This window comes from Pan troglodytes, chromosome 9 (assembly GCF_028858775.2).
Source record: "Pan troglodytes isolate AG18354 chromosome 9, NHGRI_mPanTro3-v2.0_pri, whole genome shotgun sequence".
NCBI lineage: Eukaryota > Metazoa > Chordata > Mammalia > Primates > Hominidae > Pan > Pan troglodytes.
The window spans coordinates 67123039-67145689 of record NC_072407.2 but is presented as its reverse complement, the minus strand read 5'-3'; the positions used below and the strand labels follow the sequence as shown (position 1 = coordinate 67145689).

The 22651-nt window shown below is 55.2% G+C and overlaps 1 protein-coding gene across 8 annotated transcripts; it reads left to right on the top strand.

Annotated features, from left to right (window-relative positions):
* Positions 1-15495: 15495 nt before the first annotated feature.
* Positions 15496-22316, top strand: MEN1 (menin 1). Of its 8 annotated transcripts, none has more exons than XM_009423433.5 (10): positions 15496-15699; positions 16092-16559; positions 18122-18330; positions 18540-18668; positions 19001-19041; positions 19122-19209; positions 19850-19986; positions 20447-20582; positions 21019-21183; positions 21401-22316. In XM_009423433.5, exons 2-10 carry the CDS (start codon positions 16115-16117, stop codon positions 21881-21883), a joined length of 1833 nt encoding a protein of 610 aa, XP_009421708.1. In that variant the 5' UTR covers positions 15496-15699; positions 16092-16114; the 3' UTR covers positions 21884-22316. The 8 variants fall into 8 exon arrangements, with proteins under 8 accessions (XP_009421708.1, XP_009421706.1, XP_063640251.1 ...); XM_009423431.5 differs by having other exon boundaries at positions 15519-15957; XM_063784181.1 differs by having other exon boundaries at positions 15538-15595.
* The last annotated feature ends 335 nt before the right edge of the window (positions 22317-22651 follow it).

The window sequence follows — 22651 nt, the reverse complement described above, 5'->3', positions numbered from 1 at the left end:
GAGAGTCGCTTGAACCCAGGAGGCGGAGGTTGCAGTGAGCCGAGATCGCGCCATTGCACTCCAGCCTGGGCAACAAGAGTGAAACTCTGTCTCAAGAAAAAAAAAGAACTCAGTAACTGTAGGTTGTAGTGGGCAGTCTTGGCACAGAGCAGGGTGGAGAAGGGGGAAGTGGATCCGAAGGGCACACCATGGGTATCCAGTGCCCTGCTGCCCACCCAGGTGAGGCTGATGAAGAGGGAGCAGGGGAAGGTCTGGGAGGGGTTTCACTTATTCTTGGCTGGGGTGTCCAAGACTTAGCAGGACCCAGGCCTCAAGGCTGGGCTGAATGGGGAAGGAGGGGAAGGAGTGTGCCCTAGCGTCAGGGCACACCTGGGGCAGCCGATGGCTATGCTCTGAGGCTTATGGCAGGCCCTAAAGCTAGGGGAAAGTACTGAAAAGAGACGGGGCCACTACGTGGTTGGGAATGGGGATTGGAGGGTGTCTGGAATTCTAGGGCCTGGTTAGGGGCCCAGGCATGAGAGTCAGGCAGCCTGGATTCTGGTCTAGCTATGCAGCCACAGGCAAGTTACCTGGCCTTAGTTTCCGCATCTGTAAATGGGGATCGTAAAACCTATCTCAGGGCTGGCACGGTGGCTCACGCCTATAATCCCAGCACTTTGGGAGGCCGAGGTGGGCGGATGAGTTCAAAACTAGCCTGGCCAACATGGTGAAACCCCGTCTCTACTAAAAATACAGAAATTAGCCGGGTGTGGTGGTGTGCACCTGTAATCCCAGCTACTCAGGAGGCTGAGGCAGGAGAATGGCCTAAACCCAGGAGGCAGAGGTTGTGGTGAGCTGAGATCGCGCCACTGCACTCCAGCCTGGGTGGTAGAGCAAGACTCTGTCTCAAAATAAAATAAAATAAAACTTATCACAGGCTGGCTGAAGTGGCTCACACCTATAATCTTAGCACTTTGGGAGGCTGAGGTGGGAGGATCTCTTGAGACCAGGAGTTTGAGGCTGCAGTGAGCTATGTTTGCACCACTGCACTCCAGCCTGGGCAACAGAGAAAGACCCTGCCTCAAACAAACAAACAACAAAAACAAAACAAAACAAAAAAACTATCTCATGGGAGGTTCTGGTGAGACGAGTAAGATCATGGTGGAAAATATGGACTTCGGCCCACTCAGGAAATATTCTTCGGCCTACTGAGGTGCAGAGACTCAAAGAGAGAGCCCTGTATGGAGATACTCAGGCCTGTGGCAAGCTGAGACCTGGAGCTGTCCCTCACTAAACTGGAGAAACGGCTGCTTCCCAGTGCCCAGCAATAATTCAGCCAAAAGACTTTCAGATGTACAAATTTTTACACTTCTAAAAAATTAATTTTCTCCCAATATTTTATGTTAACTTACTTTCTTTTTTTTTTTTTTTTTTGAGACAGAGTCTCACTCTGTTGCCCAGGCTGGAGTGCAGTGGCGTGATCTCGGCTCACTGCAAGCTCCGCCCCCTGGGTTCATGCCATTCTACTGCCTCAGCCTCCCAAGTAGCTGGGACTACAGGCACCTGCCACCGTGCCCGGCTATTTTTTTGTATTTTTAGTAGAGATGGGGTTTCACCGTGTTAGCCCGAATGGTCTGGATATCCTGACCTCGTGATCCGCCCGCCTCGGCCTCCCAAAGTGCTGGGATTACAGGCGTGAGCCACCGCACCCGGCCTATGTTAAATTTCAAACCTGCAGAAAGATGGAAAGAATATGAACTCCGGCCAGGCACTGGCTCACGCCTGTAATCCCAGCACTTCGGGAGGCTGAGGCAGGCAGATCACCTGAGGCTGGGAGTTCAACATCGGCCTGGCCAACATTGTGAAACCTCATCTCTGCTAAAAATACAAAAACTAGCTGAGCATGGTGGTGCGCACCTGTAATCCCAGCTACTCAGGAAGCTGAGGCAGGATAATCACTTGAACCAGGGAGGTGGAGGCTGCAGTGAGCTGAGATCGTGCCACTGCACTCCAGCCTGGGCGACAGAGCAAGAATCCATCTCTAAATAAATAAATAAATAAAAATTTAAAAAGGCCGGACGTGGTGGCTTACACCTGTAATCCTAGCACTTTGGGAGGCTGAGATGGGTGGATCACCTGAGGTCAGGAGTTCAAGACTAGCCTAGCCAGCATGGTGAAACCCTGTCTCTACTAAAAATATATAAAAAAAAAAAAATTAGCCAGGGCGGGTGGTGGGCGCCTGTAATCCCAGCTACTTGGGAGGCTGAGACAGGGGAATCACTTGAACCTGGGAGGCGGAGGTTGCAGTGAGCTGAAATCCGACTACTGCACTCCAGTCTGGGCAACAGAGTGAGACTCCATCTTAAAAAAAAAAAAAAAAGGCCGGGTGCGGTGGCTCACGCCTGTAATCCCAGCACTTTGGGAGGCCAAGGCGGGTGAATCATGAGGTCAGGAGATGGAGACCATCCTGGCTAACACAGTGAAACCCCGTCTCTACTAAAAATACAAAAAATTAACCGGGCGTGGTGGCGGGCACCTGTAGTCCCAGCTACTCGGGAGGCTGAGGCAGGGGAATGGCGTGAATCTGGGAGGTGGAGCCTGCAGTGAGCCGAGATCGTGCAACTGCACTCCAGCCTGGGCGATAGAGTGAGACTCCATCTCAAAAAAAAAAAAAAAAAAAAAAAAAATCCATATACTCTTCCCCTAGATCCACCAATAAACATTTTGCTGCTTCTGCTTCCTATCTATATAGCATGTATTTTGCTAAACCATTGAAAGTATGTTGCAGACATCTTGAATCTCACATCTAAATATTTCAGCAATTATGTCTTAAGAATAAGAAGCCAGGCCTGGTACAGTGACTCACACCTGTAATCACAACACTTTGAGAGGCTGAGGCAGGAGGATTGCTTGAGCCCAGAGTTCGAGACCAGCCTAGGCAATATAGCGAGACTCTGTCTCTACAAAAAGTAAAAAATTGGCCACGACAATTAATTTATGTTGTTTAAGTCACCTACTTTGTGGTACAGTTGTGTCAAAAATGTTATTTGGCAAGGTACCGTAGCTCATGCCTGTAATCTCAGCGCTTTGGGAGGCCAAGGTGGGAGGATCACTTAAGGCCAGGAATTTGAGATCAGCCTGCACAACATGGCACGACCCTGTTGCCTAACATGGCCCTGTCACCCAGGCTGGAGTGCAGTGGTACAATCATAGTTCATTGTAGTCTTGAATTACTGGGCTCAAGTGATCCTCCTGCCTCAGCCTCCCAACTAGCTGGGATTACAGGCCCATGCCTGGTGGATTTTTTTCTTTTTTTTTTTTTTTGTAGAGACAAGGTCTTATTATGTTGCCCAGGTTGGTCTTGAGCTCCTGACCTCAAGTGACTCTCCAGCCTCGGCCTCCCAAAAGTGCTGGGACTACAGGAGTGGGCCATTGCACCTGATCTAGATTAAACTTTGTTTTTATTTATTTATTTTTCCATTGCCCCCTAGATTAAACTTTTTAAATCAAGAATATTACCTAGCTGGGTGCGGTGGCTCACGCCTGTAATCCCAGCACTTTGGGAGGCTAAGGCGGGCAGATCACAAGGTCAGGAAATTGAGACCATTTTGGCCAACATGGTGAAACCCAATCTCTACTAAAAATACAAAAATTAGCTGGGCATGGTGGCGCGTGCCTGTAGTCCCAGCTACTCGGGAGGCTGAGTCAGGAGAATCGCTTGAACCCAGGAGGCGGAGCTTGCAGTGAGCCGAGATCGTGCCATTTCACTCCAGCCTGGTGAACAGAGTGAGACTCTATCTCAAAAAAAAACAAAAAACAAAACAAAACAAAAAGAATATACCTAGCTGGTGTTATTTTAAATTAATTTTAATTACAACAATACACAAAATTTTTTGGAAAAGAAATTAGGGGCCGAATTCCCCTTTGACTCCCTCCCCTCCACCCATGAGATGACTTTCTCTTAGCTTGTTCAATGCATACCCATATTGGCGATGTCCAGAGGGACCACCCTCCCAGGGCCTCCTTGTCTTTAGCAGCAGAAATCCCACTGGAGCTTCAGACCCTTCCATCCCCTGTCCTCACACTCACAGCTGGGCCCCCCAACCCCCAGCCAACCTCAAGACCCTCAGAAGTGGTCTTGCCCTTTATTGCTGTGTGTCATTTCACCACAGGAGGCTCAGACGTTCCAGGGACAACTCCGGCCATCCCCTTTTCTGACTCCATCTCCACCCCTCCCCAGCTCCTGGCAGATGTCCTCTGTTCCCTCTGGGGGTGATGGTCCATCGTTAGCAAAATCTCCTGGTCTTCACTACCTTCTCCAGACAGTTCCTATCCCTCCTGCTCTAGCAGAAACCTTGGACTCCTGAGGTCACCACCACTCCTGTCTCCCCCGCAACCCCCCTCAGGCTTTCCTGCACCCCTCCTGCGATGGGCCTGGAAGAGTTGGGGTAGGCATCCTCCATAATCCCTCATCACTTATAGACATTCTGCTCCCTCCTCTTTTGCTTTCCTTTTTATTTTTTTTCTGCCCAAGATAGTACTTCACCTCCTCCTTTCAAACACTCAGGTTTGAACTCCAATTATCAGCTGACACCACCCACTTGGTTTCTGACATCTCCCAACCCATGACGGCCCAGTTCTAGATCATTTTAGTTCCTGGCTTGCCATCACTCCAACCTACTTCTGTCTTAATTCTTAGACATGTTGATATCTATGCTGGGCCTCCCAGTTCCTTGAAGCCCTCTTCCCACTGGATCTTGTCATCTATCCTACCTCAGCCACTCACTCCCACAATCATCCTGGAGAGCCGCACTGTCCTATACAGGAGCCCAGCCACACATGGCCACGGAGCACTGCATCTCTCCCGAATTGAGATATGCTGTGAGTGCAAAACACATACTAGATTTCAAACAGTCTGTGTGAAAGAATTGTAAATTATCATTAATAATTTTTATTATTTTATTTATTTATATATTTTGAGATGGGGTCTGGCTCTGTCACCTAGGCTGGAGTGCAGTGGCATGATCTTGGCTCACTGCAACCTCCGCCTCCTGGGTTCAAGCGATTCTCATGCCTCAGCCTCCCGAGTAGCTGGGATTACAGGCGCATGCCACCATACCTGGCTAATTTTTTTGTATTTTTAGTAGAGATGGGGTTTCACCATGTTGGTGAGGCTGGTCTTGAACTCCTGACCTCAGGTGATCCACCAGCCTCACCCTCCCAAAGTGTTGGGATTACAGGCATGAGCCACTGCGCCCGACAATAATTTTTTTTTTTTTAGATGGAGTCTGGCTCTGTAGCCCAGGCTGGAGTGTAGTGGCGTGATCTCGGCTCACTGCAAGCTCCACCTCCCGGGTTTAAGCAATTCTTCTGCCTCAGCCTCCTGAGTAGCTGGGACTACAGGAGCCCACCACCACACCCAGCTAATTTTTTATATTTTTAGTAGAGATGGGGTTTCACCATGCTAGCCAGGATGGTCTCGATCTCCTGACCTCGTGATCCGCCCACCTCGGCCTCCCAAAGTGCTGGGATTACAGGCATGAGCCACTGCGCCTGCCCCAATAATTTTTATATTTATTACAAATTGAAATCGCATTTTTGGATATATTGGGTTAAACAAGATATAGGATTAAAATTAATTCCACCTCTGTCTTCTTTTATTTTTATTTTTATCTTTTTGAAGACAGGGTCTCACTCTGTTGCCCAGGCTTCAGTGCAGTGGCGTGATCATGGCTCACTGCATCACTGCAGCCTCCAGCTCCTGGGCTCAAGTGGTCCTCCAGTCTCAGCCTCCTGACCTGAGTAATTGGGACCACAGGTGTGAGCACTTGGCTAACTTTTGGGGTTGTTAGAGACAGGGTTTCACTATATTGCCCAGCCTGGTCTTGAACTCCAGGACTCAAGCGATCCTCTTGCCTCAGCTTCCCAAAGTGCTGGGATTACAGGCATGAGCCACTGTGCCCGGCTTCTTACTTTTAAAAATGTAGCTACTTAAATTAGCTGGGCATGGTGGCACACACCTATAATCCCAGCTACTCAGGAGGCTGAGGCAGGAGAATTGCTTGAACCCAGGAGGCGGAGGTTGTAGTGAGCCAAGATTGTGCCAATGCACTCCAGCCTGGGCGACAGAGTGAGACTGTGTCTCAAAAAAAAAAAAAAAAAAAGTAGCTGCTAGAAATGCCAAAATCGTATTGTGGCTCATGTTATATTTCTGTTGAAAGCTCTGCCCTAGATCTTTTCTTTGCCAATAATGACAACCCCCTCCCCATAATTTCAATCTCAAGCATCCTACTCTCTCTCTCTCTCTTTTTTTTTTTTTTTTTTTTTTTTTTGAGACAGAGTCTCGTTCTGTCACCCAGGCTGGAGTGCAGTGGAACGATCTCAGCTCACTGCAACCTCCGCCTCCCGGGTTCAAGCGATTCTCCTGCCTCAGCTTCCCGAGTAGCTGGGATTACAGGCGCCCACCACCACCCCCGGCTAATTTTTCAACCGCCTCGGTTAAGTGCTGGGATTACAGGTGTGAGCCACTGCCCCTGGCCAAGCATCCTACTCTCTAACCAACACCACTCTCTTTCCAGCCCACTCTAGCACCCCAACTCGAATTGACGGTTGACCCCACAGAAACCTGCAATCCATTGATATTACTACACATTTGCTGTCTGTCACCCTTCTCTTGTCCTTACATGCCTCCTCACACAGCCTACATTCCAGGTCAATCATTAATCATGACTGCTTTGGCCAGGTGCAATGGCTCATGCCTGTAATCCCAACACTTTGGGAGGCCGAGGCAGATGGATCACCTGAAGTCAGGAGTTTGAGACCACCCTGGCCAACATGGCAAAGCCCTGTCTCTACTAAAAATACAAAAATTAGCCGGGCATGGTGGCGGGCACCTGTAATTCCAGATACTCGGGAGGCTGAGGCAGGAGAATCACATGAATCCGGGAGGTGGAGGTTGCAGTGAGCTGAGATTGTGCCACTGCACTGCAGCCTGGGAGACAGAGGGAGACTCCATCTCAAAAAAAAAATAAAAATAAAAATAAAAAAATAGAAAAATAAAAACAAACAAAAACCCTACTGCTTTGCATGCATGCGTGTATTCTTTAGCAAATATTTGTTGAACACCTATTATGTGCCAGACACTATTCTAGGCCCAGGGGACACATCAGTGAACACGGCAGACACATTTCCTGTCCTGTAGAGCTTATCTTCTGGTGGTAGGGGACAAACAATAAATAAATCAGGCCAGGCATGGTGACTCATTCCTGTAATCCCAGCACTTCAGAGGCTGAAGTGGAAGGACCACCTTGAGCCCAGGAGGTCAAAGCTGCAGTGAGCCATGGTTTCACTACTGCACACCAGCCTGGGCAACAGAGCGAGACCTGTCTCAAAACAGAGAAACAAAGTGGTCATATCATATGTTAGAATAGTGGTTCTCAAGCTGGGGCTATTTTGGCATCCCAGGGGACATTTGGCAACATCTGGAGACATCTTTAGTTGTCCCCACTGCGGGAGCTGAACTGGTGGCATCCAGTGGGTAGAAACCACAGATGCTGCTCGTCATCCTACAATGCACAGGACAGCCCCAGTCACAGAATTACCCGACCTCAAGCGTCAACAGTGCCTCCTTCCAGAGCCCCTGTCTAGAAGGTGTTAATGCTAACAAAACAAACAAACAAACAAACAACAACAACAAAAAACGTAGAGTGGGCTGGCCGCGGTGGCTCATGCCTGTAATCCCAGCACTTAGGGAGGCTGAAGTGGGCGGATCACCTGAGGTCAGGAGTTTGAGACCAGCCTGGCCAACATGGCAAAACCCCATCTCTCCAAAAAAACACAAAAATTAGCCAGGTGTGGTGGCGTGCACCTGAAGTGCACCTGAAGAGGCCGAGGCAGGAGAATTGCTTGAACCTGGGAGGCAGAGGTTGCGGTGAGCCAAGGTCGAGCCACTGCTCTCCAGCCTGTGCGACAGGGTGAGACTCCGTTTCAGAAAAACAAAACAAAAAGAAAAAAAAAAAAATGTAAAGCAGGGTTGAGGGATGGATAGAGGAATTTCGAGTGGAGGGTGTGATTTGAAGTAGAATGGTCAGATCTGTGTCAGCCTTTTTGAGGTGACGTTTGAGCAATATTGTGAAGGTGGGGAACCCAGTAGACATCTGGAGAGAAGATGGTAACCCACTGGGCTTCCTATTTCACTGAGAAAATCTAATTACCCACCACATATGCCCAGGTAGTAGGCCTTCTTTCCAGTCCTTGCGAATAAACTGCCTGTGCTCCTAGCCAAGGCCAAACCTGCCACTCAAGAATGCATTCCCACTCTCTGTCCAAGGCCATCGCTCCCGCAATTCTCTTATTAACCAGCAATAATCTATTTGACCCCCCTCTTCTCTAGCTATTTAATGCGCTCTCATTTTCCTCCTTCCCTTTGCTGCAAAGATCCCAAAAGACTTCTGTATTATCACTGTCTCCAATTTCTTTCCTCCCATTGGTCCTGAGCCCAAGCCTGCAAGACTTTTGCTCCCAAAGTGCCTTTTATTTTTTATTTTTATTTTTTTTATTTGAGACAGAGTCTCGCTCTGTCACCCAGGCTAGAGTGCAGTGGCGCGATCTTGGCTCACTCCAACCTCCACTTCCCGGGTTCAAGTGATTCTCCTGCCTCAGCCTCCTGAATAGCTGGGATTACAGGCACGTGCCACCACACCTGGCTAATTTTTGTATTTTTAGTAGAGACGGGGTTTTGCCATGTTGGTCAGTCTGGTCTCAAACTCCTGACCTCGTGATCCGCCCACCTCAGCCTCCCAAAGTGCTGGGATTACAGGCATGAGCCACCACGCCTGGCCACTTCCTCAGCACTCCTATCCCTTTTCTTTGCTTTTTTTTTTTTTTTTTTTTTTTTTTTTTTTTTTTTTTCCCAAGGCAGAAGAATTTTTCTTAGTACAGAACAAAATGAAAAGTCTCCCATGTCTACCTCTTTCTACACAGACACGGCAACCATCCGATTTCTCAATCTTTTCCCCACCTTTCCCCCCTTTCTATTCCACAAAACCGCCATTGTCTTCATGGCCCGTTCTCAATGAGCTGTTGAGTACACCTCCCAGATGGGGTGGTGGCCGGGCAGAGGAGCTCCTCACTTCCCAGTAGGGGCGGCCGGGCAGAAGCACCCCTCACCTCCCGGACAGGGCAGCTGGCCGGGCGGGGGGCTGATCCCCCCACCTCCCTCCCGGACAGGGCGGCTGGCCGGGCGGGGTGCTGACCCCCCACCTCCCTCCCAGACAGGGCGGCTGGCCGGGCAGAGGGGCTCCTCACTTCCCAGTAGGGGCGGCCGGGCAGAGGCGCCCCTCACTTCCCCGACAGGGCGGCTGGCCCGGCGGGGGGCTGACCCCCCCCACCTCCCTCCCGGACGGGGCGGCTGGCCGGGCAGAGGGGCTCCTCACTTCCCGGTAGGGGCGGCCGGGCAGAGGCACCCCTCACCTCCCGGACAGGGCAGCTGGCCGGGTGGGGGGCTGATCCCCCCACCTCCCTCCCGGACGGGGCGGCTGGCCGGGCGGGGGGCTGACCCCCCCACCTCCCTCCCGGACGGGGCGGCTGGACGGGCGGGGGGCTGACCCCCCCACCTCCCTCCCGGACAGAGCGGCTGGCCGGGCAGAGGGGCTCCTCACTTCCCAGTAGGGGCGGCTGGGCAGAGGCGCCCCTCACATCCTGGACAGGGCGGCTGGCCGGGCGGGGGGCTGATCCCCCCACCTCCCTCCCGGACGGGGCGGCTGGCCGGGCGGGGGGCTGACCCCCCCACCTCCCTCCCGGACGGGGCGGCTGGCCGGGCAGAGGGGCTCCTCACTTCCCAGTAGGGGCGGCCGGGCAGAGGCACCCCTCGCCTCCCGGACGGGGCGGCTGGCCAGGCGGGGGGCTGACCCCCCCACCTCCCTCCCGGAGGAGGCGGCTGGCCGGGCAGAGGGGCTCCTCACTTCCCGGTAGGGGCGGCCGGGCAGAGGCGCCCCTCACCTCCCGGACGGGGCGGCTGGCCGGGCGGGGGGCTGACCCCCCCACCTCCGTCCCGGACGAGGCGGCTGGCCGGGCAGAGGGGCTCCTCACTTCCCGGTAGGGGCGGCCGGGCAGAGGCGCCCCTCACCTCCCGGACGGGGCGGCTGGCCGGGCGGGGGGCTGACCCCCCCCACCTCCGTCCCGGACGAGGCGGCTGGCCGGGCAGAGGGGCTCCTCACTTCCCGGTAGGGGCGGCCGGGCAGAGGCGCCCCTCACCTCCCGGACGGGGCGGCTGGCCGGGCGGGGGGCTGACCCCCCCCACCTCCGTCCCGGACGAGGCGGCTGGCCGGGCAGAGGGGCTCCTCACTTCCCGGTAGGGGCGGCCGGGCAGAGGCGCCCCTCACCTCCCGGACGGGGCGGCTGGCCGGGCGGGGGGCTGACCCCCCCCACCTCCGTCCCGGACGAGGCGGCTGGCCGGGCAGAGGGGCTCCTCACTTCCCGGTAGGGGCGGCCGGGCAGAGGCGCCCCTCACCTCCCGGACGGGGCGGCTGGCCGGGCGGGGGGCTGACCCCCCCCACCTCCGTCCCGGACGAGGCGGCTGGCCGGGCAGAGGGGCTCCTCACTTCCCGGTAGGGGCGGCCGGGCAGAGGCGCCCCTCACCTCCCGGACGGGGCGGCTGGCCGGGCGGGGGGCTGACCCCCCCCACCTCCGTCCCGGACGAGGCGGCTGGCCGGGCAGAGGGGCTCCTCACTTCCCGGTAGGGGCGGCCGGGCAGAGGCGCCCCTCACCTCCCGGACGGGGCGGCTGGCCGGGCGGGGGGCTGACCCCCCCCACCTCCGTCCCGGACGAGGCGGCTGGCCGGGCAGAGGGGCTCCTCACTTCCCGGTAGGGGCGGCCGGGCAGAGGCGCCCCTCACCTCCCGGACGGGGCGGCTGGCCGGGCGGGGGGCTGACCCCCCCCACCTCCGTCCCGGACGAGGCGGCTGGCCGGGCAGAGGGGCTCCTCACTTCCCGGTAGGGGCGGCCGGGCAGAGGCGCCCCTCGCCTCCCGGACGGGGCGGCTGGCCGGGCGGGGGGCTGACCCCCCCACCTCCCTCCCGGACGAGGCGGCTGGCCGGGCAGAGGGGCTCCTCACTTCCCGGTAGGGGCGGCCGGGCAGAGGCGCCCCTCACCTCCCGGACGGGGCGGCTGGCCGGGCGGGGGGCTGACCCCCCCACCTCCCTCCCGGACGAGGAGGGAGGACGCTCCTCACTTCTCAGACGGGGTGGCTGTCGGGCGGAGGGGCTCCTCACTTCTCAGACGGGGCGGTTGCCAGGCAGAGGGTCTCCTCACTTCTCAGACAGGGCGGCCAGGCAGAGACGCTCCTCACATCCCGGACGGGGCGGCAGGGCAGAGGTGCTCCCCACATCTCAGACAATGGGCGGCCGGGCAGAGACGCTCCTCACTTCCCAGATGTGATGGCGGCCGGGAAGAGGCGCTCCTCACTTCCTAGATGGGATGGCGGCCGGGCTGAGACGCTCCTCACTTTCCAGACTGGGCAGCCAGGCAGAGGGGCTCCTCACATCCCAGACGATGGGTGGTCAGGCGGAGACGCTCCTCACTTCCCAGACGGGGTGGCTGCCAGGCAGAGGCTGCAATCTCGGCACTTAGGGAGGCCAAGGCAGGCGGCTGGGAGGTGGTTGTAGCGAGCCGAGATCACGCCACTGCACTCCAGCCTGGGCGCCATTGAGCACTCAGTGAACGAGACTCCGTCTGCAATCCCGGCGCCTCGGGAGGCCGAGGCTGGCGGATCACTCACGGTTAGGAGCTGGAGACCAGCCCGGCCAACACAGCGAAACCCCGTCTCCACCAAAAAAATACGAAAACCAGTCAGGCGTGGCGGCGCGCGCCTGCAATCGCAGGCACTCGGCAGGCTGAGGCAGGAGAATCGGGCAGGGAGGTTGCAGTGAGCTGAGATGGCAGCAGTACCGTCCAGCTTCGGCTCGGCATCAGAGGGAGACCGTGGAAAGAGGGGAGAGGGGAGAGGGGGGAGGGGGGAGGGGAGAGGGGAGAGGGGACAGGGGACAGGGGACCTTTTTTTTCTTATCAATGATTATTTTCACGCTGGGCATGGTGGCTCATGCCTGTAATCCCAACACTTTGGGAGCCTGGGACAGGAGGATCACTTGAGGCCAGGAGCTCCAGACTAGCCTGGGCAATATAGCAAGATAGCCCTCTCTACAAAAATTTAAAAAATAAAACAATAAAACAATGACTATTTCCTAATATATTACACATTACATTTATTTCATGTACATCTTGTCTGTCTGTCTACTCCATTAAATATAACTTTGCTCTCAATTCAGGCAGTGGCCTTTAAAAAAAAACCTTAAATATTATTTATTTTGAGACAGGGTCTTGCTTTGTCACCCAGCCTGGTGTGCAGTGGCATGATGTTGGCTCACTGCAAACTCTGCCTCTCAGGCTCAATCGATCCTCTCACCTCAGCCTCCTGAGTAGCTGGAACTACAGGCACACACCACCACACCCAGCTAAAATACTTTTTTTTTTCTTGCTCTGTCACCTAGGCTGAAGTGCAGTGGCATAATCTCGGTTCACTGCAACCTCCACCTCCCAGGTTCAAGCAATTCTCCTGCCTCAGCCTCCCGAATAACTGGGATTACAGGTGCCTGCCACCACATCCAGCTAATTTTTGTATTTTTTAGTAGACATGGGGTTTCACCATGTTGGCCAGGCTGGTCTCAAACTCCTGACCTCAAGTGATCCGCCCACCTCGGCCTCCCAAAGTGCTGGGATTACAGGCGTGAGCCACCGCGCCCAGTCTGGTTTTTGTTTTTGTTGTTGTTGTTTTTAGGGACAGGATCTCACTGTGTTACTCAGGCTGGAATGCAGTGGTGCGATCACAGCTCACTGCAGCCTCCAACTCCTGCCTGAGCTTCCTGAGTAGCTGGGACTACATGGTGCACGCCACTGTGCCTGGCTAATTTAAAATAATTTTTTTTTTTTTTTTTTTTTTTTTTTTTGTAGAGGCAGGGTCTTGCTTTGTTGCTCAGGCTGGTCTGGAACTTTTGGCCTTAAGCAGTCTTCCTGCCTTGGCATGTCAAAGCCCTGGGATTACAGGTGTGAGCCACTGAGCTTAGCTTTGACTGTTTTTGAAACACAAAGTGGCTAAAGCCTGTAATGCCACCACTTCTGGAAGGCTGAGGTAGGTAGATCACCTAAGGCCAGGTGTTCAAGACCAGCCTGGCCAACATGGTGAAACCCCATCTCTACTAAAAATACAAAAACTAGCCGTGTGTGGTGGCGGGTGCCTGTAATCCCAGCTACTCGGGAGGCTGAGACAAGAGAATCACTTAAACCTGGGAGGCAGAGGTTGCAGTGAGCCAAGATCGTGCCATTGCTCTCCAGCCTGGGCGACAGAGCAACTCTGTCTCAAAAATAAATAAATTAATTAATTAATTAAATTAAATAAAACTCAAAGTCGCATACTCCCGAGTTGCCTCAGTTCTGGGCCAGCTTGGAAGGCTGGTTACCCTGTTTACTAGTTTTTCTACTGATGTCCTTTTTCTGTTCCAGGATTTGATCCAGAACACCACATTGCATTTAGTTGTTCTGTCTCCTTGGTCTCTCATCTGCAATGATTTGTGGGTCTTTCCTTATCTTTCATGACCTTGGCTCTTTTGATTTCTTTTGTTTTTTGTTTCTGAGGCGGGGTCTCACTGTGTTGCCCACGCTGGAGTGCACTGGCGTGACAGCTCACTGCAGTCTTGACCTCCTGGGCTCACATAATCCTCCTGCCTCAGCCTTCTGAGTAGCTGGGACTACAGGTGAGCACCACCACACCTGGTCAATTTTTTGTTTTTGTAGAGTCTGGGTCTCCCTATGTTGCCCGGGCTGGTCTTGAACTCCTGGCCTCAAGCAATCCTCCTGCTTCAGCTTCCCAAAGTGTTGTAATTACAGGCATGAGCCTGGCATGAACTTGACACTATTGAGATATACTGGTCAGGTATTTTGTAGAATGTCCCTCAACTCTGTTTTGCCAGATGTTTTCTCATGATTAGAGGAGGGTTATAAATTTTGAGGAAAATCCAGAGAGGTGAAGAGGTGAAGTAGGGCAGGAATTTAATCTGTTTTATTTACTGCTATATACCCAGTGTCTGGAACTTGGCCCATGGTAAGTACCAAAAATCTGTTTTTTTTGAATGAATAAGCAAATAAATGAGTGACCGTGGAAATTTAGTATTATTTCAAAGTTTCAAATCGTTGTTGATACAGGCCAGGCACAGTGGTTCACACCTGTAATCCCAGCACTTTTGGAGGCCGAGTAGGAGGATCACTTGAGGTCAGGAGTTCGAGACCAGCCTGACCAACATGGTGACACCCCTGTCTCTACTAAGTAAAATACAAAAATTAGCCAAGTGTGGTGGCAGGCACCTGTAATCCCGGCTACTTGGGAAGCTGAGGCAGAAGAATCACTTGAACCTGGGAGGCAGAGGTTGCAGTGAGCCGAGATCACCCCACTGCACTCCAGCCTGAGTGACAGAGCGAGACTCTGTCTCAAAACAAATAAACAAATAACTACTCTTTGGCCGGGTAAGGTGGTTCACGCCTGTAATTTTAGCACTTTTGGGAGGCTGAGGCGGGCAGATCACTTGAGGTTAGGGGTTCGAGACCAGTCTGGCCAACATGGTGAAACCCCATCTCTACTTAAAATACAAAAAATTTTCTGGGTGTGGTGGCGGACGCCTGTAATCCCAGCTACTTGGGACTTTTTTTTAAGACGGAATCTCACTCTGTTGCCCAGGCTGGAGTGCAGGGGCAAGATTCTGGCTCACTGAAGCCTCCGCCTCCCAGGTTCAAGGGATTCCCCGCGCCTCAGCCTCCCAAGTAGCTGGGAATCCCTGTCTCTGCAAAAAAATAAAAAATAAAAATAAAAAAATATATATATGTGTGTGTGTGTGTGTTATATGTATATATATTTATGTATATGCACATACACACAAAATTAGGCGGGAGTGGTGGCGCACGCCTGTGATCCCAGCTACTCGGGAGGCTGAGGCACGAGAATCGCTTGAGCCCGTGAAGTCGAGGCTGCAGTGAGCCCAGATCGAGCCACTGCACTCCAGCCTGGGCGAAAGAGAAAGACCGTGTCTCAAAACAAACAAACAAAAGCTACTCTTAGCACGTGTTAGAGTATCTCGCGGGCGGAAGTGGGAAACGAGTGCTGCACACAGAGTAGGTATCTTTATATGTTAACAGACACTGATACCCAGCTAAAGCGGCTGAACACATTTACTCTCTGGCAGTGTTTAAAAGTATCTGTTTTTCTCATATTGTTTTATTTTAATTTTTTCTGGATCAAGCAACCTGATCTTTTTCCTCATAACTTGCCGACCGACCCGTGACAGCAAAACCGGCAGAAGCTCGGCGACCTCCCACCCCGAGTCTGCAGGTAATGCCCCCGGACTACATTTTCCAGAAGGCACTGCGCACACGCTTCCTGCCTGGTCGGCCTGAAGGGAAGGGCCAATCCCTGAGTACCTCGGGAAGGAGGCGCCCGGAGCCGCGGACCTAGAGATCCCAGAAGCCACAGCGCAGCGGCCCGGCCCGCCACTATTTCCAGGCTCAGCGGGGCAGGGGTGGGCCCAGACTCCACTTCCCGGCGGGTAGTGCGACCCTAGGGGCGGGACTTCATGTCCCAGCAGGCTCCGGGCGGCGTGCGCCGCGGTGCCTAGTGTGGGATGTAAGCGCGGAGGTGGGCGAGGGGGACCGGGGCCAGGACTCTCCTTGGGGTTTGGGGGCTTGACCTGGGTGCGCTTTCTGGACAGACTTTACAGCCCCGGGGGCACAGTCGTAGAGAGGGGGCGGGGCGGCCATTGGGGCTCCTCATTGGGGTCCTTGGGGCGCACCCCATCGGGTACCGGGCGTCCCGGAATTGTGGGGGACAAAAAGGCTCTGCAGTCTCGGCTGAGGGGTCTCACCGACAAAAGAGGGGAAGCCGGTGAGCAGAGGCTGAAGAGGGTGGGGAAGCAGGGGAGCTGTGCGTGTGTCGGGGCGGGTGGAACCTTAGCGGACCCTGGGAGGGGTCTCCCCGGCCGAACCTGCCCGACCCTCCCTCCCCCGGCTTGCCTGCAGGCCGCCGCCCACCGCCCGCCGCCATGGGGCTGAAGGCCGCCCAGAAGACGCTGTTCCCGCTGCGCTCCATCGACGACGTGGTGCGCCTGTTTGCTGCCGAGCTGGGCCGAGAGGAGCCGGACCTGGTGCTCCTTTCCTTGGTGCTGGGCTTCGTGGAGCATTTTCTGGCTGTCAACCGCGTCATCCCTACCAACGTTCCCGAGCTCACCTTCCAGCCCAGCCCCGCCCCCGACCCGCCTGGCGGCCTCACCTACTTTCCCGTGGCCGACCTGTCTATCATCGCCGCCCTCTATGCCCGCTTCACCGCGCAGATCCGAGGCGCCGTCGACCTGTCCCTCTATCCTCGAGAAGGGGGTGTCTCCAGCCGTGAGCTGGTGAAGAAGGTCTCCGATGTCATATGGAACAGCCTCAGCCGCTCCTACTTCAAGGATCGGGCCCACATCCAGTCCCTCTTCAGCTTCATCACAGGTTGGAGCCCAGTAGGTGGGAATCTTATCCATGACCCACTTCTTCAAAACCCTCCATGGTTTACAGAACCCTTTTAAGAACTGTAAGCCTTGTGAGGTTCGGCAGGTGTTATTTTCCTCTTTGCAGTTGGGAAACTGAAGCCCAGAGAGGGGAAATGATATGCCAAAGTCACACACGGCATGGCAGGGCTGGAAGTGAAGCCTGATCATTTGGCTCCAAATCATCAACCTCACCTCTGCCCCCTCAGCACCCCCGCCCTTGCCACTGAACAGCTACAGGAGTTCTAAGCATGAGACACAGAGGGCGGCAGCAGATTTAGGGGGCAAGAAGATGAAATTGGGCTGCATTTGAGGCAGTTAAACAAAATAATGGCTATGAAGATTTTTTTTTTTTTTTTTGAGACAGGGTCTCACTCTGTCCCCCAGGCTGGAGTGCAGTGGTGTGATCATGGCTCACTGCGGCCTCAGTCTCCCTGGGCTCAGAGATCCTCCAACCTCAGCCTCCTGAGTAGCTGAGAGTACAGGCATGCACTGTGGTGCTGGTTAATTTTTTGTATTTTTTTTGTAGAGATGGTGTCTCACTATGTGGCCCAGACTGGTCTTGAACTCTTGGGCTCAAGTGATCTGCCCGCTTCAGCCTCCCAAATGCTGGGATTACAGGTGTGAGCCACCGCAACTGGTGGCCTATGAAATTTTTTTTTTTTTTTTCAGACGGCGTCTCACTCTGTCGCCCAGGCTGGAGTGCAGTGGTGCAATCTCGGCTCACTGCAAGCTCTGCCTCCTGCTTTCACGCCATTCTCCTGCCTCCTGCCTCAGCCTCCTGAGTAGCTGGGACTACAGGAGCCTGCCACCATGCCTGGCTAATTTTTTTTTGGATTTTTAGTAGAGACGAGGTTTCACCATGTTAGCCAGGATGGTCTCGATCTCCTGACCTCGTGATCCGCCCGCCTTGGCCTCCCAAAGTGCTGGGATTACAGGCGTGAGCCACCGCACCTGGTCAAAAATGTTTGAGACAGAGAAGGGGCTTGACCTCAAAAGGCTTAAGAGTCAGGGCTTGCAAAGAGCTTTGCACCAAGCCCGGTTGACTGGCAATCCCATCCTGGTGTGCCATATTGAAAAGGAATCAGAGGCTGCTTCTCAGCTTAGCAGGAAAAGAGTGCAGAGATAAATGAGGGTTATTTGTTGGTGGGTGTATAGCCAGAGAGTGTTGGCCAGCGTCCTGTTTTTGCCATTCCTGTTTTAACCTAGTAAGTGCAGTAAAATGGAATCCTTAAATCCATAGAATATATAATAGAGTTGCAGAGAAAGACGAGGTAGGGCCAAAGGCTGGGTCAGCTACAGGATATCCAGAAAGGTATCTTGTTGGACATAGAGGGTGTAAACAGGGAGAGAGTCTTTGAACACGTGGGAGGGAAGGGATGGAGGGATAGTGGGCAGGAGAATCTGAGGTTGGGTCACAGGCTTGGAAAGGGAGTGGGAGGGAGTGTGGCCCATCACTACCTGGCCCCCTTTCCCCATGTTAAAGCACAGAGGACCCTCTTTCATTACCTCCCCCTTCCACAGGCACCAAATTGGACAGCTCCGGTGTGGCCTTTGCTGTGGTTGGGGCCTGCCAGGCCCTGGGTCTCCGGGATGTCCACCTCGCCCTGTCTGAGGATCATGCCTGGGTAGTGTTTGGGCCCAATGGGGAGCAGACAGCTGAGGTCACCTGGCACGGCAAGGGCAACGAGGACCGCAGGGGCCAGACAGTCAACGCTGGTGTGGCTGAGCGGGTATTGTTCCCTCCCCCCAGCCTTGTCCCCTTCATACTGTAGTAGCCCAAGCCACCCAAGGGACTCCATTTTCTTGGGCCACACCCCTTTCTTCCCATCACCACCCACATAGGAAGGGAAGACAGAAGAGCCCCTTTTCCTGGCTGTCATTCCCTGAAGCAGGCACAGGGTGGGCCATCATGAGACATAATGATCTTATCCCCCCCAAGAGCTGGCTGTACCTGAAAGGATCATACATGCGCTGTGACCGCAAGATGGAGGTGGCGTTCATGGTGTGTGCCATCAACCCTTCCATTGACCTGCACACCGACTCGCTGGAGCTTCTGCAGCTGCAGCAGGTGAGGGCTGAGCCAATGGGGCAGGACTGGGCTAGGCCAGACTTGACTTGCTGTGGGACCCTGGGCAGGGGCACTTTCCCTTCCTGAGCTTCAGCTTCCCCTGCTGGAAAAATGGGTTAGTAATTCCTGGCCTGGCCTTTCCCAGGGCTCTTGGGAGAGTAGAATTGAGATGTGAAATTGCTTTGACTCCATTAAAGGGCTGGTCCCAGAATTTTGGCCCTTCCACATGGTGGGTGGTCCCTGTTGGTTCTGACCCCCACCTCTGCCCGATAGGCTAAGGACCCGTTCTCCTCCCTGTTCCGTGGCTCATAACTCTCTCCTTCGGCTCCTAGAAGCTGCTCTGGCTGCTCTATGACCTGGGACATCTGGAAAGGTCAGTAGAGGGAAGTGGCCAGGCTGGGCCTGGTGAGGCCGGGGGGCTGGGTGGCAGCCTGAATTATGATCCTTTCCTAGGTACCCCATGGCCTTAGGGAACCTGGCAGATCTGGAGGAGCTGGAGCCCACCCCTGGCCGGCCAGACCCACTCACCCTCTACCACAAGGTGGGGGCATCTAAGGAGGGTGCAGAAGGGAGACCCTAACAGTGGCTGAGGCAGGGGCCCTCATCTGGGCAGATGAGAAGAGAACTTTGTGTGTTGGGGGGGTATCGCCCATCCAGTCTCACTTTGTGTCAACTGTGTGCAGAATCAGTTCAGTCAGGGCTGTCTGAGGAGTGTCCAGGGTTTCCCAGCCTGGGAGTGGCAGGGGCTGCATTTGTCCCCTCAGCCCTGCCTTTTCTGCCACTGCTTACTGTCCTTCATGGAGTATAACAGAGGTCAAATGTGGTAGGAGCACTGAAGAGGGGGTGTTCACTTGGTGGGTGTAGGTGGGGAGGAGGGCCATTGGGCTGGGCTTGGAAGTCTTTGGTGATGTGTAGAAGAGTGTCTGAGAAAGAGAAGGGCCCTGAGCTCGGAGGGCAGGCCCCATCCCTGCAGTCTGCCCCAGGCCTCAGCCAGCAGTCCTGTAGACCCAGGGAGGAGACCAGGTAGAAGGGCTGGCAGCGAGTGGAGGCGGGAGTGGAGATGGAGAGGACTCCCTGGGATCTTCCTGTGGCCCCTTCTGGGTGTGCCCTGGTGGGGCATTTGTGCCAGCAGGGCAGCTGGGGCTGCCTCCCTGAGGATCCTCTGCCTCACCTCCATCCAGGGCATTGCCTCAGCCAAGACCTACTATCGGGATGAACACATCTACCCCTACATGTACCTGGCTGGCTACCACTGTCGCAACCGCAATGTGCGGGAAGCCCTGCAGGCCTGGGCGGACACGGCCACTGTCATCCAGGAGTGAGGATCCCCCTACTAGGGCCTGCAGCCTGTCCTTTCTTCCCCTCCATCAGTTTCCAACCACCCTCGTCCAGGACTGAGGCCTGGCTCCCACGCCCCATCCCCTTTCCATCCAGTCCCTAGGCAGCAAGGCCACCATTACCCAGGAGGTAGGGACCCTGATTAAGGTGTCACATCTTTCCCTCCCTCCCCTCTCCTCCTAATTTTTTTTTTCTCAGAACAGTCTCAAATCTCCAATGTTTAACCACCATCATCCAGCAGTGGGACTTCCACCCTCGGCCCCATGCCCCCTCCTCATTCTTGCTTTCTTGCTCTGGGCTGACCCAGACAGCATCATTTTGCAGTGAGGACCCCACCTACTCCCCCAGCCCCTGGGGGCTCCATCCCCCGCCAGGTCCCTGGGGCTACCCCCGATGGTGAGACCCCTTCAGACCCTACAGAGACCCCACTGCTCTCACAGCTACAACTACTGCCGGGAAGACGAGGAGATCTACAAGGAGTTCTTTGAAGTAGCCAATGATGTCATCCCCAACCTGCTGAAGGAGGCAGCCAGCTTGCTGGAGGCGGGCGAGGAGCGGCCGGGGGAGCAAAGCCAGGTGAAAGGCTGGAGCTCCAGCCTGTGTCCAGCCTCCCACCTGGACAGGGCTCCCTTCCACAGGCCACGGGGGCTGCATGTACGGGATTAGGGATGGCAGGAGGAAGGTGGCCCTGAGCAGACAGCTATGTTCCCTTTTGCTATAACTGAGGTCCTGGGCCCACGTTGGACGGGACTGAAGGTATTTTAGAGGTTTCTACCCTGTGCCTTCAGTTTCATGGCCAGACTCCCTCCCTCAGCTGAGGGGTGGAGGTAGGGATGGTACGTCCTGGCTATGGATTGGCTTTATAAAAGGAAAGAGGTTCTAAGAATGTTCCCAACCTATGCTTACCTTTTCTGGAGCCAGGGGTCTTTGCCTAGGTGGGGGGCCTGGCCTGTGCCCTCTGCTAAGGGGTGAGTAAGAGACTGATCTGTGCCCTCCCTTCCCCCTCGTCCAGGGCATCCAGAGCCAAGGTTCCGCCCTCCAGGACCCTGAGTGCTTCGCCCACCTGCTGCGATTCTACGACGGCATCTGCAAATGGGAGGAGGGCAGTCCCACGCCTGTGCTGCACGTGGGCTGGGCCACCTTTCTTGTGCAGTCCCTAGGCCGTTTTGAGGGACAGGTGAGGGACAGCTGCACAGAGGTCTGGGCACTACAGGTGGTGACAGCAGCCACGGGCTTGTCAGACTTTTCTGGCCCAGGGGCAGCATCTGCCCATCCCCTTGGGTGCCGATGGGACTGAGACCCCCTGGGTGGGATGGGATGGCCAGAGCAGGATCCTGGGGTTCCAGCCACTGGCCGGCAACCTTGCTCTCACCTTGCTGTCCCCACTGGCCCAGGTGCGGCAGAAGGTGCGCATAGTGAGCCGAGAGGCCGAGGCGGCCGAGGCCGAGGAGCCGTGGGGCGAGGACGCCCGGGAAGGCCGGCGGCGGGGCCCACGGCGGGAGTCCAAGCCAGAGGAGCCCCCGCCGCCCAAGAAGCCAGCACTGGACAAGGGCCTGGGCACCGGCCAGGGTGCAGTGTCAGGACCCCCCCGGAAGCCTCCTGGGACGGTCGCTGGCACAGCCCGAGGCCCTGAAGGTGGCAGCACGGCTCAGGTGCCAGCGCCCGCAGCATCACCACCACCGGAGGGTCCAGTGCTCACTTTCCAGAGTGAGAAGATGAAGGGCATGAAGGAGCTGCTGGTGGCCACCAAGATCAACTCGAGCGCCATCAAGCTGCAACTCACGGCACAGTCGCAAGTGCAGATGAAGAAGCAGAAAGTGTCCACCCCTAGTGACTACACTCTGTCTTTCCTCAAGCGGCAGCGCAAAGGCCTCTGAACTACTGGGGACTTCGGACCGCTTGTGGGGACCCAGGCTCCGCCCTTAGTCCCCCAACTCTGAGCCCATGTTCTGCCCCCAGCCCAAAGGGGACGGGCCTCACCCCTACCCAAACCCTAGGTTCCCGGTCCCGAGTTGCAGTCTGTATCAAACCCACGATTTTCTCCAGTTCAGAACCCAGGGCTCTGCCCCAGTCGTTAGAATATAGGTCTCTTCTCCCAGAATCCCAGCCGGCAATGGAAACCTCACGCTGGGTCCTAATTACCAGTCTTTAAAGGCCCAGCCCCTAGACACCCAAGCTCCTCCTCGGAACCGCTCACCTAGAGCCAGACCAACGTTACTCAGGGCTCCTCCCAGCTTGTAGGAGCTGAGGTTTCACCCTTAACCCAAGGAGCACAGGTCCCACCTCCAGCCCGGGAGCCTAGGACCACTCAGCCCCTAGGAGTATATTTCCGCACTTCAGAATTCCATATCTTGCGAATCCAAGCTCCCTGCCCCAAATAACTTCAGTCCTGCTCCAGAATTTGGAAATCCTAGTTTCCTCTCCTTCGTATCCCGAGTCTGGGACACAAAACTCCGCCCCCAGCCTATGAGCATCCTGAGCCCCGCCCTCTTCCTGACGAAACTGGCCCCGGATGAGAGCAGGACCTCCCTTCCGACCCTCTGGGAACCTCCCAGAGGTCCAGCCCATCTCGGAGCATCCCGGAGGAAATCTGCAGAGGGTTAGGAGTGGGTGACAGGAGCCTGATCTCTTCCTGTTTTGTACAT

Coding starts and splice junctions, on each gene's coding strand:
- MEN1 (XM_063784180.1), top strand. CDS start 16,115: ATGGGGCTGAAGGCCGCCCAGAAGACGCTGTTCCCGCTGCGCTCCATC. Junction 19,987..20,446: donor ACGGCCACTGTCATCCAGGA/GTGAGGATCCCC, acceptor CTGCTCTCACAG/CTACAACTACTGCCGGGAAG. Junction 21,184..21,400: donor TAGGCCGTTTTGAGGGACAG/GTGAGGGACAGC, acceptor CCACTGGCCCAG/GTGCGGCAGAAGGTGCGCAT.